This window comes from Lycium ferocissimum, chromosome 1 (genome assembly GCF_029784015.1).
Source record: "Lycium ferocissimum isolate CSIRO_LF1 chromosome 1, AGI_CSIRO_Lferr_CH_V1, whole genome shotgun sequence".
Classification (NCBI taxonomy): Eukaryota; Viridiplantae; Streptophyta; class Magnoliopsida; order Solanales; family Solanaceae; genus Lycium; species Lycium ferocissimum.
The window spans coordinates 10,641,949-10,657,432 of NC_081342.1; the positions used below are offsets into that span (position 1 = coordinate 10,641,949).

The 15,484-nt window shown below is 33.0% G+C and overlaps 1 protein-coding gene across 1 annotated transcript in view; it reads left to right on the forward strand.

Annotated features, from left to right (window-relative positions):
• LOC132047351 (vacuole membrane protein KMS1) overlaps positions 1–15,257 on the forward strand; it is a 19,014-nt gene extending 3,757 nt beyond the window's left edge. The window contains exons 2-8 of the mRNA XM_059438383.1: positions 11,435–11,643; positions 12,294–12,372; positions 12,554–12,853; positions 13,355–13,509; positions 14,175–14,291; positions 14,463–14,642; positions 14,744–15,257. Of these exons, the coding sequence (XP_059294366.1) occupies positions 11,435–11,643; positions 12,294–12,372; positions 12,554–12,853; positions 13,355–13,509; positions 14,175–14,291; positions 14,463–14,642; positions 14,744–14,902 (1,199 nt within the window). The 3' untranslated portion in view covers positions 14,903–15,257. The remainder of the gene's footprint in view (positions 1–11,434; positions 11,644–12,293; positions 12,373–12,553; positions 12,854–13,354; positions 13,510–14,174; positions 14,292–14,462; positions 14,643–14,743) is intronic.
• Positions 15,258–15,484: the final 227 nt, after the last annotated feature.

The window sequence follows — 15,484 nt, forward strand, 5'->3', positions numbered from 1 at the left end:
TGCACTGGTTTAAAGCGGGATGAAGTCCGATTGAAGCAAATTATTTAGTATATATACCAAATTCCCTGTAAATCCTGTTTAGTATTGTCCCAGAACTGTCATGAAGGTATAATCCAGACCCCAGCGGAGTTGGTTGTGGATTAAAAAAATCTAGGATCCTACTTTGCTGTACTGTGCAGAGTTCATACAGTATTTTCTGTTTATATCCTTACGTCTGCTTCTTACTTTCTATTGCATGGTGTTGGGTGAAATGAAGTGTAAAAGGCCTTTGAAGTTTTAGGGATTTTTCTCAATATTTACTTCATGGTAGTTTGTTTTCACCTTTTATTTAAGCCCCAATCTGTTCGGAGTGAGGCTTTTCTTATCCACTACAGTGGCATATCTATTTCATTTCTGGGTAGAGCAGCATATGAGACTTTAGTTTGACAATATTATTTAACATGTGTTGACTTGATGGTTGATAAACACAATGAACTAGAATTACGTGATGCACTATGTGCTTCTTCATATAACTTATAAGGACGTGTTGGAATGTCCTTGATTCTGAAGGAGAGACAATTTATAAAAATCAAAACATTCATGTTCTTGAACTATGATTTATCAAATTTCTCAGGAAGTAAGATCTACCTTTTATCAACCAAAAAAAAAAAAAAAAAAGGGAAAAAAGAAAAAACTCGAAAGTAGCTCTATTAGGAAGTAGGAACTGCTATTATATCAAAATATAGAAGTAAACCCGTCAACCGCTTCAAACCGGACCGAACCGGACACCGGTTACGGAACCGGCCGGTTTCCGGTTAAAAAACCGGAACCGGCCACCGGTTCCGGTTTAACCGGTTTCCAGTTTACCGGTTACAAATCCAAAACCGGAACCGGTCCGGTTCAAACAGTCCAAAACCCCTTTTTTTGTTTGTTTTTTGTATAGTATATATATATTATAGTATTTATTAGTATATTGTAGGTATATTTACATATGTTATATAAGTTTATAAGTAAAGTGTAAACATTTACTGACTAACAATTAACGACAAGAAGTCGGCAAAGAATACGAAAGATATACGTGTATATATATATATATTGAGTTATATGCTTAAGTTATACTACATATACCTAAAATATATTAAGAATATACTTATATATATCAATATACTTAGGTTATATATACATATATATATATATATGTATATATAGATATATGTTTAAGTTATATATATATTAATATATATATGTTTATGTTATATGTATACCGTATATACTTATAACTTATATATATGTTTAAGTATACTATATATACTTATAACTTATATATTATAACTTAAGTTATTTATAGCTTAATTTTTTTCTAAGCTTATACGTATATATACGTATATACGAATTCATAAACTTGAGAAAAAAATTAAGCTATAAATAACTAAGTTATAATATATAAATTATAAGTATATAAGTATACTTAAACATATATATATATATATATATATATATATAATATACAAAACTTACATATATACATACATACATACATATATGTATACTATATATTATAAGTATATTCCAAATATATTTTATGTATACTATATACTCTTAATATATATTATATGTATACTTAATATATATTATATGTATACTATATATTATAAGTATATTTTTAATATATTTTTAGTTATTTTCAAGTATATAACTTTCTAGTTTTTAATTTAAGTATATGTATATTATAAGTATATTCTTATATATTTTAAGTATATTCCTAACTTAATATAAGTAAAAATATGAACACAAGTAAATAGAAGAAGCTCAATGAGCCATATATTTTATTCATTCTTGGATAACATTTATTTGCAAGTTGTAGTTTTTTTTTTTTAACTTGCAAATAATACATGAGTTGTAAAGAAATAGTAGAATAATAAAATCACCAATTAATCATTTCCGTTAATTTCTTTCCCATATCATATTCGGCCATGAGATATCTTCAAAGTCTTCCATTTGGTCCCATTCACTTGCTATCAAATCTTCGTTTTCCTCTTGGCTTCCTCCGCTTCTAAGTTTTGGTTGCAAGTCGCTCCGATCTAATCCAATCGCGACGCACACTAAGATTTCGCAAGCTAAAGTAGATATTGAATGTATAATTCTCATTTCTTTGTCTTCCTCAAGCAACGCGCTCTCCAGAAGCCACGGTTGATCGCAACCGTAAGGATATCTCGAGCCATTCTTGAGGAGTATCGAATGACTTGCCTTGTGTAACTTAGCCATGCTAAGACGTCCAATTCATCCAAATTTCTTGATATCCACATTTGGCCGCATCAAATAAAAGTTATATTCGTCAAAGTTTTACTTGATGAGAAAGAAGAAGTTGGTGCGAATAAAACTTTAAATGCGACAAACTGACCATAAGCCCTTTTGCTACTTTGAGAAGTAGTAGGGCGGTGAGCAACAGGGTAAAGACGTTCTTCCAAATTAGAATAATGAGTAAAAAACTTTTCTAAACTCGTCATCAATAGCGAGTTCGGCAATAAAAGATGAGTCGAATCCCCGCTTCAATTTCTAAAAATGTATAAATTTGACCAACCAATGCTTTAGTATAAGACACTTTTAAACAAGGATTTAAAAGAGAACCCAATATAAATAAAGTTGGGATGGAAAAAAACTTCTAAATTTGATTATCATTTTCAAAAAATAATTTCCGCTTGATAATCGGGTTTATATTTATACTCTTGTAAAACTCTAGCTATTTACATAAGTAGGCTAAAATTTCGTTACCGTGATGTAATTGTTTAGAAAAGATAAGTAGTTGCATTATAAAAATTTTCTAAGAGTTCAACACATTTTAACATCTTCCTAACGCGTAAAATTTAACCAATCATCACTATTAATATTATTATTTGTTATTAGACTTGTTGTATGAATCCTATACTCATATGCTTGTTGTAGCATAACGTGTAGAAGTTCCATCTAGTCTCAATTTCTATGTGAATTTTCAGTCTAAGGTTATTTTCCACACGGCATTCTTAAAAAATCTAAGTCTTTATTAGCATTACAAAAAAGCACAACCGCATGTCTAACTTTTTGAATAGAATCGTCAAAACACACAAGACTATCTTTAACAATTAAATTTAAAATGTGACAACTACGTCTCACATGAAAAATATTTTTTAACGGAGGGTTTAATTCTCTTTTTAAAAGACCAATCGCCTTTGTATTATTAGAAGCATTATCTAAAGCAATACAAAGTGTTTTTATAAATATTAAAAAATCTCATAATAGTAGACATTGAATCAATTAAATTTTTTTCATCGTGACGACCTTTTCCTTCATCATATAAAAAAGCTATAATTCTTTTTTGCATAACCCAATTGTCATCAACCCAATGACATATAATAGCAAAAAAATCTAACTTGTTAAGACTAAGACCCAAATCGGTGATGAGAAACATTACAATTTAAAGAATTAAATACATAGGCGCAAATAAAATACTGTATTTTTATACAAATCTATAACTTATCCGCTCTCAAGTACTTCTAGGAATACCCTCGAATAACGGATTATAACAACGTTGAATGTAAGTAACAAACCGAAACCCGAAGGAAAGGAAAATGGTAAACAATCATAAGCTACCATTTTAGCTATTTCTACTGCTCTTTTCTTGTCATACTTAAAATTTCTCTTAGGTTCGTGGGTCTATCGTCATTTGAATACCCCCAGCATTTGAACAGTTTGCTTTCCCAAAACATCCATATGTTTCTTTCTCAAACATGACCGTTTAGTGTGCACCGTTCTCCACCATCCTTACTAGTTTCTTGCCTAAAAGCAAATATTTGTCCACATGGGTACGTATGTACATTTGGTTTTCCTGTCCTTAGTCATAAATTTTCAAATTTTAACGGTTGGCTTACGAGTTCTAGGCGGTTTGTCTTGTGTATGTGATTGTGCGGGGCATGTATCTTCATGGGATTTTCGGGGGCTTGTGTTTTCATCATCATCATCATTATCAATTTCATTAAAAGTGTCGGTAAAATGTTGTTGCATTGCCTACGACCTAAAAGTGGATTATTTCCACCAACATCAATACCTAAATTAGGTGTTTCTTCCACAAATGTTTCCTCATTAAGCCCACCCCTAACAATACCACTATTACTACGAGCACAACGTCTAAATCTCTTTACCATTATTAAATAGAATTAATTTAAATAACACTCAAATAAATCACAAGAAAATAAATTGCAACAAATTAAATTGCGAAAAATAAAGATAGAGTTGAACGAAGGTACCAAATTCTTGGGATTAATTTCCAACAAAGTGAGCATGGCTAGAATTGCAAATCCACAAAAGGTTTCGGATTGTTGTAAAATCACTAACTTTCACCAACAATATTATAATTGCAAAATTAATAATTGAAACTATAATAATGTTATGAAATAATAAAAAAACAAGAACAAGAATAATTGTAGAGAAAGAGAGAAGGGGAGAGTTCTTATTTCTCTTGTTAGGGATTAAATACAATGAAGAGAACCTCTATTTTTATAGAGAGAATTGACTTGGTGCCAAAGTCACAAACCCTAACAAACTCTAAAATTCCTCCTAAAGATAGACATCACAATATTATAATAATATTTATAACACTCCCCCGATGTCTATTTCGATAGATAATATGCCTCGATTAAAACCTTACTAGAAAAAACTCGGTGGGAAAAATTCCGATGAAGGAAAAAGAGTACATATTTCTAATAATATACATTTTTGGTTGCCTCATTAAAAAACCTTACCAGGAAAACCAATTGGGACAAAACCTTGGCGAGGAAAAAGTACAACGCGCGTATTAACTCCCCCCGTGGATTATCACTCCAAAACTTGAATCTTCGCATTCGATCTTGTGCACCATCTTCTTGAAAGTTGTAGTTTGTAGAGACTTGGTGAATAAATCGGTCATATTATCGCTCGAACAAATCTCTTTTGACGTTGATATCACCATTCTTGAAACTTGTATGTGAAGAACAACTTTTGTGAAATAAGCTTTATCCGCTTTATGAATCCACTCTACTTGTTGTGTATGTTGCTTCATCTTGATCTTTGGATAGAGTTGCATCGAAAGATATAATATTGTTGAAATCACTAAGTGCATTCTTGAATTGCTTTATAAATAAATGTTATCTTTATATGATTTAAGCATCATATGTAGAACAACATCAGAGGATCAGTAATCCTCAAAGTCATAGCAAAATATATAAATGCATCAATTGCATAAAGATATGGCACTTCAGGACCAAAAAATCTTGCAAGTTTCTCATTTCAACTTCTTTTTCCAATAGATAATCTATTGCTTGTGGAAACTCTTGAGAGTTCGATAATATTGGTCAACTTGGACCAATAATATGACAAATTTTGATTTTCACAAAGACATAAGGATAAATCGAATTCACCTTGCTTGATTTAATTCATATAAGAATTATGAACAAATTTCTACAACTTGTATTACAACTTGTATATGCTTCAGGCATTTAAAATTCTTCAGGAATTTTCATATAATTTTGTCAAGTAATTCATATAGGTTGTGACAACATCTATTTCTATTTAAATATGTGACATCTTCTGGTGTACGAATACGTATAGGTCCAATAAGCTTTACGTTACCAAGATTTATCATTTCACTTGATAATAATTTCTACGTTAGCATGCTTTATAGATGTAGAATTTAGATCCTCACAATCTTTTACAATATTGCGCTATATTGTACCAAAAATATAAATCGACGATATATCATTTGTATCGATTCATGATGTGACATAACTTATTGAGATCTCATCACTTCCATTATTTTTAGGTACCTAAACCTCTGTTGAGGTTTCATGAAGTGTTATGTCGTAGGCTCTTCAAGAGCACATTGCCTCCTTATAATGATCATTGATCATTTTGCTCCTCTTCTTGTTAATGATTATTGCATTTTGGAACCGATTAGTCTACCACGCTTCATGCATGCTATAGACTCACATCCTTGAGGACATGAATTTAATAGAGACATTTTGCGGTGAAGTTAGAAATTAATTTTGAATCAAATGCTTCAAGTTTGAGTAGAATTATCTTTTGAATGAGGATCATACTAATGATATATAATTTATCACATATTCCTCAAATTCTTATTCTCCCCCTTATGTTAGAAAAACTAACATACACCCCATTTTCTTTGGGGAATCCATATTTATGCATCATGGTAGATTAATTAATCGTATACCCCATATAAAAAGCTCGTTAGATGGAAATATCTCGGTTCCTAACCCCAACCAATTGTGAGGGAAAATTTATCATAATTTAGCACACGAAGCATTGTTCTCATAAGCAATGGTTTAGCTTTTATCTGAGGCATTCAATGCCAAACCAACTTGGATATAAACTAGCATTCACAAGATGAATTATCTTGATTACATAATCTGAAAATTACGCTCTCAACTCAATCATTTTTTGAGCAAGTAACTTTGCATATGTCAAACGGTTGACAATAAACGCATACGTGTATTGTCTTATGGATGCATCTATTTAAGACATCACATAACGGGAACGGCCCATATTCACCTTTTCTATATTTTCTAATTTGGGAAATTCAATCCCAACATTAGCCGATAATCCACTTATCATGAGAACAAGCAACAAAAATAAATTCTTGAAGAATCTTCTGGTTCTTCAATATATGTCGAATATTCAATCGCACATCATATTTGAATCGGGTGGCCAAATTGTCGATGCCAAGCGATAAAATTATCTATACTAGTAAACTTCGTGTTTACCATGCCATGTGCTATTTGTTTTAGTAAACTTCGATTTACTATGACATGAATACTTTTTCGCATCGATAAACTTAAGTTCTAATGCGATACATGTGATTTCATCATGCTTATATCGTGGTACACTTTGGAGAATAAGGCATGTAACCTTTCACATAGATATTTCATGCCCACTATGATTTAGAAGATATTTAATCCTCTCATCATTTATAGCTTCACTATGATAGCTATTTACTTGATAAACTTGGGTTTACTACAACTTGTGTTTCGATCATAACAACTTCATATATTATAATCTAGAAGGAATGCCATAATAGTATGTAAGCTCTTCGGGAGCTTTTAATTTATTCTCCATAATCACATCTTGTTTGGACAGTACTAGTTCCATGATCTTGTAGATAAATAGTTAGCTCTTCTGGAGCCCTAATTGATTTGGTACTATCAAATATTACCCTGACATCGCTGGTCATGACAAAAAAAAATTGCAACCACATGAATATTATAAAGACATTCTTAAATTCATAAATGACGAGAAAGTAAACATTAAGTTATACGATCTAAAACGTAAACATTAAGTTATACGATCTTTGATACTTTTATGGTAAATATCTCCTTCAGGGAGAATACTGGCCATTAACATCCGAATATTTTGTATCAAAGCGGCAACCACATAATTATTTCTTTCTTCAGGAAATTTTTGTAAGAACTGTCCTTTTCTTCTGGAAAATCAGTAAGTAAACATAATATATTAATGTGGTTCTGGTAGAAAGTATTCCACAAAATTTTGTATCCTTTTGCCTTAGAGGAATACACAATAAAAGTATCCAAGATGATTAACGTACGATGTGTACGTGCAATGATGACCTTCATACCACAAAATAACATTTATATCCTTTGTTATTTTATCTCTTCAGAGGTGTGTTGTGGTATTCCTTCATTCACTTTGGGAAATGAAACTTGGGTCATTTAGATGAGCTTTTTACATAGTTTTCAATAGCTCATTATTTCTCTCAACCACAAGAAACACCGCTTCAATATATTTCTCAAAATTTTTCTACTTGTCAAAAGTTATCCTAATACTTCTAGACCACCAAAATACATATAGAACTATTCAACACTTTAAGAAAATTGCAGCAAATTAAATATAAACATTTCCTTCGTTAGTTTGCCACCTTAAATAAGAGAGTTTGTCCCTTTAAAATTTAAAGTAGAAGTAGGTGGCTGGCTATATTCTATAAGTTTGTTAACGTAAAGAAAGATCACACATGGCATTAGAAAGTAGCCCAAAGATTGACATCGATCGCTATAGTATCCACAAATTATAAACATATTTAAACTAAATTCACTCGTGAACTTATATATGCACACAATATCATGGACATCACCAACATGTAAACTTAAAAATCTACAGATCTATTACGTGGATTTTAATCATATATAGTTCACCATCTTCGGATCGTATTATAGAATTAAATAGAGATTAAACTCTAAAATAAAACCGAAGCTTCCAGAAAAATAAAAAAATAAAAAAACCTTTACATACATTATAAAGTCACAACAGATTTTGGGGAAAAAAAATCATTATTTTACTACTTCGAGGAGTAAAGTCCAAAACTTGCTACTTCGGGAGCAAATTTCGAGTTTATTTGCTACTTAGGGAATAAAACATAGAATATTTAGAGTATTTTTTTTTTCAATTATTTTATCTCTTACGAGATGAGTCGTTATAACTTCAGAACCAAACACACATCTGTAGTTATAAACTTTACTACATGCTCTCACAATCACTTCAAGAAATAGATCTGTATTTGTAAGATTTATGAAAGGTTTTCATTCTTCGAGAATGAAACATATATAATCATGTGAACGTGTCTTAATCATATTAAATTATAATAGCTTAAAACCTCTTTTAAGATATTGCTCAAACCGAGGCATGAATATAATAGAGATTTTTCTCTAACATATCTTCAATTATAACCACAAAATATAAGCCTATGTAAAGATCATCACTTCTGGTCATCATGAATATATATAAATTTAGTGATATAGACTTGATAAATATTAATGTCACTTATGGTTTAATTTAACTCTTCACTTTGCCATCTAAATCTCTAGTTTAATTTAACTCTTCAGTTTGCCATCTAAATTGTCTATCCCGAGTTAAAATTGGATAAAAGAGAATGTCCGGATATCAATTTATCTGCATCACAACTTAAGCATCCTTGTTAGAGTGCCAAACCTTAGATATATACATAATAGCTAATGAAGCTTCTGGCAAATAATTATTACTAATTAAGAGGTGAATTGTCATGACACACAAAATTCTTTAGTCAAGATATATACCTCACATACTGAGTAAGAAGAATACCTTGAAGCCGTAAAGGGTAACTGCAAATTGCGTACCTTTTCCTGAAAGGGATTTTGTTGACAAGGGGCATACCACTTTTATGGCTACAGAATAAAAGATCGAAAATTTCATAACTGCAACAATACTTTCAAATTCCGATCTCAATTGATAGAGGCTCGTGCTGATAACGTGTTATAAAATAATAAAGCAAGAACAAGAATAATTGTAGAGAAAGAGAGAAGAGGGGAGAGTTCTTATTTCTCTTGTTAGGGATTAAATACAATGAAGAGAACCTCTCTATTTATAGGAGAGAATTGACTTGGTGCCAAAGTCACAAACCCTAACAAACTCTAAAATTCCTCCTAAAGATAGACATCACAATATTATAATAATATTTATAACAAATAAGACTTTATAATATTTATTTGAGAGAAATTTAAAGTGGCTAATTATTGCAAAGTAACTATAATTGAGAGATTGAGATTTGAGAGAAAAAGAGAAGAGTGAATTGGTGTGGATTAAAATGAAAATGAAGAAGGGTTTATATAGGGGTGGGGGATCGGTTAAAGTGTTAAAAAAAAAAGTTTGTTGCAAATGGACCGTTGCCAACGGTCCAATAACGTCCAGCCCAACGGCTATATTAAATTTTTTTTTTTTAATTTAACCGGTCCGGTTCCGGTTTCAAAAAAATCGAAACCGGACCGGTAAAAAATATACGGTTAACCGGTTCCGGTTTTACCGGTCCAGTTACCGGTTTGAACCGGTTAAACCGGACCGGTTGACGGGTTTATATAGAAGGTATTATCTTTGTTTCCTGTAAGTGATCAGTTCAGTAGGCATATGGTCATTACATCAACTTTTTAAAGATGCTTACTAATTTAACTATAAAAGGCTTAATCTCCATCATAAACCGGGAGGATATCAGTAGCAGCAATCTATCACATGTTGTCTGAAATTTACATCTTGACCACCTGAGTTGTAGCTTCCCATATATCATTGCTTTAGCAACACAAAATCTTGATGTATCCCTTTTGTTAAGAATCTTTGAGACTGGAAATTATAGAGATAAAAGAAAAGTAACTTGCAGAGATGAAAGTTCTAAAAGAAAATAAAATTGTTGGGGCATCATTATCTCACTTAATATTTGGAAGCTTACGTTATACCTCTAGTATCTTGGTATGGATGAGTATAAAAAAGTTCACTTTTGTTAACTGAATGAGGAAATAAACATAGTAGGCGTTTGGCCATCAATTTTCAAATCATGGTTTGAACCCATGGTTTCAAACCCCAAATCATCCAAAAAGCATGGTTTGGGGTTTGAAACCATGGTTTCAACTTTTTTAAATACAAAATTTAACCCATAAGTTTATATTTTGTAAAAAAAGGCCCATAAGTTGGTAAATATTTTTAACAATTACCTCCATCAATCATTTACCAATCTCATTAACTTCCACCAACCTTTATTTATGTCTACCAACCTTTAATTTATATGGGAAGATTATATTAAAGAGTAGTTACATTACTATTCATGTTAAATTTTCGTTTTTATTGAAGTAAAGTTTGATTAATTGATGTTGCATTTTTAGAAAAGCCTTCTAGTAGTGTACTAATTTTGTTATAAACTATGATTTGCTCATTTGGTAAGATTGTATAAGAATTGAGAATGTTTTAATAGTTTTCACAATTTGTGGGGTTTTTATGTCCATAAGAGAAAATACAACTTAAAATATCCAAATTGTATGTCCAAACATGGTTTGAAACCATGTCCAAGGCCATAGTGTTACCATTATCCCCCCCCCCCGCCCCCAAAAAAAAAAAAATACTGAAAAGTATCGAGAGAAATTCAATTCTTTTCTGAGAAATGTTTGAAGGATAATTGATGAGAAACTTTTATAAGAACCTCTAATTGACTAGTGTCAGAAATCAGGACAGGAAAATTTAGAGCTTCTAATTGATATGATTGAACAAAATAGAAAATAAAGTAATCAGCATGTCTCCTTATCAATTTGGTTGACCAAAACGAAACAACCAACCCATCAAAGAAAAAAAGCAAAAGTAAAGAAACAAAATGGCGTATCTATGTGACATGCTGTAGGAAGGAGAACGTGTTCACAGTTTGCATATAATTAATTAGTACATTTTAGAAGAAAGCTTATTTGTGATGCTCACTGTCTAGGCAGATTGAGAAAAGAAAGTAGGGCACAAAAACCAAGGGGACAGTCTAATTTCTAAACAGAGAGGGGAAGGGATATTCTCCTGTTAAGGAGAAGGAAACATTGCTTTCTAAAGTTACTTGACTAAGTCAATTGCTATTGCCTTGCAGATCAATGTGCGAAGCATCAAAAGGATTTAGAAAATTTGAATCTGTTGACACAGCCTTTCAGAACGCTCAAGCTTTTCAGTATGGCGATGGTGCAGTACCTCAGGAAGTCGATAGCATATCTTTTGTCGCATCGATGGTGTATGTTCTTCAGTACCATTGCTGTACTTGCCTTAGTACTGCTTGTGACAACCGATGGTCCTCATGTAAAGGTATGCTTCATCAATTTCAGATGCTTGAAAGATGGTTACTTGTACCATCATCAGAATATATGCCTAGCATTCCAAAGGATGGGGCTTGTGTTCAATGAAGTGGGAAATGCCTTGATAGACCAAGGTTCAAATCTCAAAAAAGACAAAAAAAGAAACTGGGTGATTTTTCCCATCCGCCTAATCCTTGGTGGGCAGAGTTATTTGATATATGTGCTGGTGTGTGTGAGGTGATATGTACTTGGTGTGGTAGTCATGGTGCGCGCAAGTTAGCTCGGATATTACCGTTATCTATAGACACACACATGCACATGCCTACCTAAGAAAAAGAACTTATTGCTTGTTGGTGGAAGTTGACAATTGGTCAACTGAAAACTGAGTTTTCTGTTGTTACATTGCCAAGTGAACTGTTTATATGGATCTTTTTGACAATTTTTGATTACTTTGTTGAGGAATTAGAAAATGTCAGATGTTTATTTTTCCTCAGCTTGTATGATGCATCTGATGCTGAAAGGAATGGGATAGATATAGAGGATTCATATAGCTATCCAACTAGTTTTGAAGAGGCATTGTTTCGTGTTTATGGTACCTATTATTTTGTATTAAAACTCAAGTCTCCTCAATGCTAATAGAACATTTCTGTTTCAATGCAGCATGTCGAGGAGGTTCTTAAATATCTCCAGTTTGTATTATGGTGGGTGGCTCTTGGTGTTGCATCTTCTATTGGCCTTGGTAAGCAGCATTCTCTGTTAGATATTTTAGTTTCTTATGTTTAATGACTTCTATATTGGGGGGAGACTTATGTACTCAAGTCTCCGTAAAAGGAACTTGCTGATAGGAACGGGGATTTAACTTGCTTCGTTCTAGCTTTTCCATAGAAACTTAGATTCTCTATTTTGTTGACATGTTGCAGGGTCTGGTCTGCACACTTTTGTCCTCTATCTGGGCCCTCATATTGCTTTATTTACGATAAAAGCAATGAAGTGTGGGCGAGTTGACCTCAAAATGGCTCCCTATGATACAATACAATTTCAAAGAACTCCTTTATGGCTTCGCAAAGATTGTTCAGAGTTTGGCCCCCCTGTATTTTCATCTTCACATGGCACAAGTGTTCCTCTTAGTAGCATACTACCCCAAGTACAGTTAGAGGCTGTTTTGTGGGGCCTTGGAACCGCACTTGGAGAGCTTCCCCCATATTTTATTTCAAGAGCAGGTTCGTCTACATCTGTATTGGCTAGATAGTTCAACACGAGCAGCACTAACCTATTTTGAAGCTACTGCTCCTAGTATAATAGGCGGTTATACAACCATGCAGGGTGTTTAAAGATAGTCACCTTTAGTTTGGAAAGTTCTCCCCTTTTTCCAATCAAGAATCAAATTAGTTGTGATATGAGATTGATTATCTTTTTTGAGTTTCAAATGTGTGCCTTATGGGACTTGCTTTGTCTTCTGGGCCTTCAATCTTTTAGAACAGTGGTAGACTCGTAGGAATTTGATTTTTCTCAGTCAGTCAATCAGATGTGCCTTGGAAGCCTAGATGTGCATAACTTTTGCTTTATCTTAGTAATTGTTTCCATTCTTGATAGATCAAGACCATAATTTGGGGACTTAAATAGTTTCTAGATGTTCTCAATCTTGTCAGAAGCAAAAGGACATTTTGAGCTTTTAATCTTCAAGGTTCGATTTGCTAATGTATTTGCATACCTTTATGCAGCAAGCCTCTCGGGTAGTAGAGTGGACGCAATGGAAGAACTAGATGCACCTCCTGAAAATAATGGATTTCTATCTACTCGTCTGACTCAAATGAAGCGCTGGTTTCTTTCCCATGCACAATGTTTGAACTTCTTCACAATTCTAATACTTGCTTCGGTTAGTCCAAATCTTTATTCTAGTATATCTTCTATTCATCCAGAGCACTATGCACAGAGGATAAAATTGTTCCTAAAGCTATACATTAAGGCATCACCCTGCCTACAGCCTCACTTCCAAAATGCAGTTCATTTTATGTTGACCGTAAAAACAGATTTGGGTTTTAGTACATAATGGTTTTAATTTGATTATGTCTCTGCAAACCATCGAACTTCCCATAACTACATACAGTAGTAGTAAAGGTGGTGACCAGAACTTATGCAGGACAGAATAAAGTTGGCTTTTGGAGATGTTTGTCAGTCGGGCAGATTTGGAGAAACATTAATTTTGACCTGATAATAATCGAACAAATGTGTTGGTCCAGCAACTTTGGCAATTGTGTGATACAGTATCTTTTTGAAGAAATTTTGTTTGGATTTTGAAAATGCATTGTGATGATTCAAAACTTGGGAAGATCCCAACAATTGTAGTGTAATCTACAAAAAGTATTAGAACTGGGACATACAGGGCAATATATTTTCAATTATTATTTTCTGGCTTATCTTCTCTCTTTTCCTTTTCTATAGTTTTGGATTCAACTATGGTGGTAGCTTTCCATTTACGTGCATATATATATATATATTCTCAAATAGTATATACTGTTCTAATGGAAGTGTCTTTTGTAGGTTCCAAATCCTCTATTTGATCTTGCTGGCATAATGTGTGGACAATTTGGGATCCCATTTTGGGAGTTCTTTTTCGCAACTTTGATTGGAAAGGCTATCATAAAAACTCACATACAGGTCTGTCTACTCTCATGAGCTTCCTCATCTTAGATGGAGTTTCAATTTAGTTTAGTTTTGGCTTCACGTAAGATCTTTTCATTTGCTTTCTCGGCCACCTTTTTCAGACTGGCCAATTTATTTAACATGTTGATTCTGATAGAGATGTATTATTTGACTATCCTTCTGCAGACCGTGTTTATAATATCTGTTTGCAACAATCAACTTCTTTATTGGGTGGAAACCGAGTTGATTCGGATGCTTAGTTTTATACCCGGTCTTGAAACCATGTTACCCAACATCATTGCCAAGCTCCATTCCATGAAAGACAAGTATATGGCTACCAAAACTCCTTCAGCATCAAATATAAAGGTAATATTCATCTAATTCTCTTTTACATGATTACAGATTTCTTTTTGCTGATTCAACAGTTTATGGTTCTTCATCTTAATTTATACTCATATTCTTGACAGGTGAACAAATGGGATTTCTCATTTGCCTCAGTTTGGAACGGCGTGGTTACAATCATGCTGCTGAACTTTTTCGTTAAGATTGTAAATGCTACTGCACAAAGGTATTTAAAGAAACAGCAAGAAAATGAATTGGCTGGTCTGAAGAACAAATCATCCTGAGGGCAATCAAATAACCCTCTTCATTCTCATAGATTTGTTTTACGTCCCAGCTCGCTAGCTACATTTGTCAAATGGTCAGAAATAGGGCTTACGAAACAATTGGTGGATTTGGTGATTACGATAGAAGCTACTTGGAGACTCGGCACCAGCAAGTCCATTTCAGAAACTTTGTACAAAAGAACACTAGTCTCACAAGTTCATTGACTATTATGTAACTTCAAGAGAAACATTATTTTAGGGGTGCCAATGAAGTGCCATTGTTGACAACTTTGGAGATTCAGGAAATTTGTAACTCATTATTGGGCAGATGCTCCAACATTTAGAAAGTGAAGATACCATTTTCTGCATTTATAAACAGGCCTGTGTTTTAAGCATAGCAAATTATCAGTGCTCTGTCCTACGCTCTTTTTTCTTTTCTCCGTTAATTCATCGATTCGTACAAGTTGTGCCTGGCACAAAAGATTGTATTGTACCGCATGCTGGTATCTTTTTATGTATCATCAGTCATCAGTGCTTGGATGTTCTGTTCTCTGATATCGGGTTTGTGCTAAAAATCTTTCCTAGTATCATCTCGTCCATTGG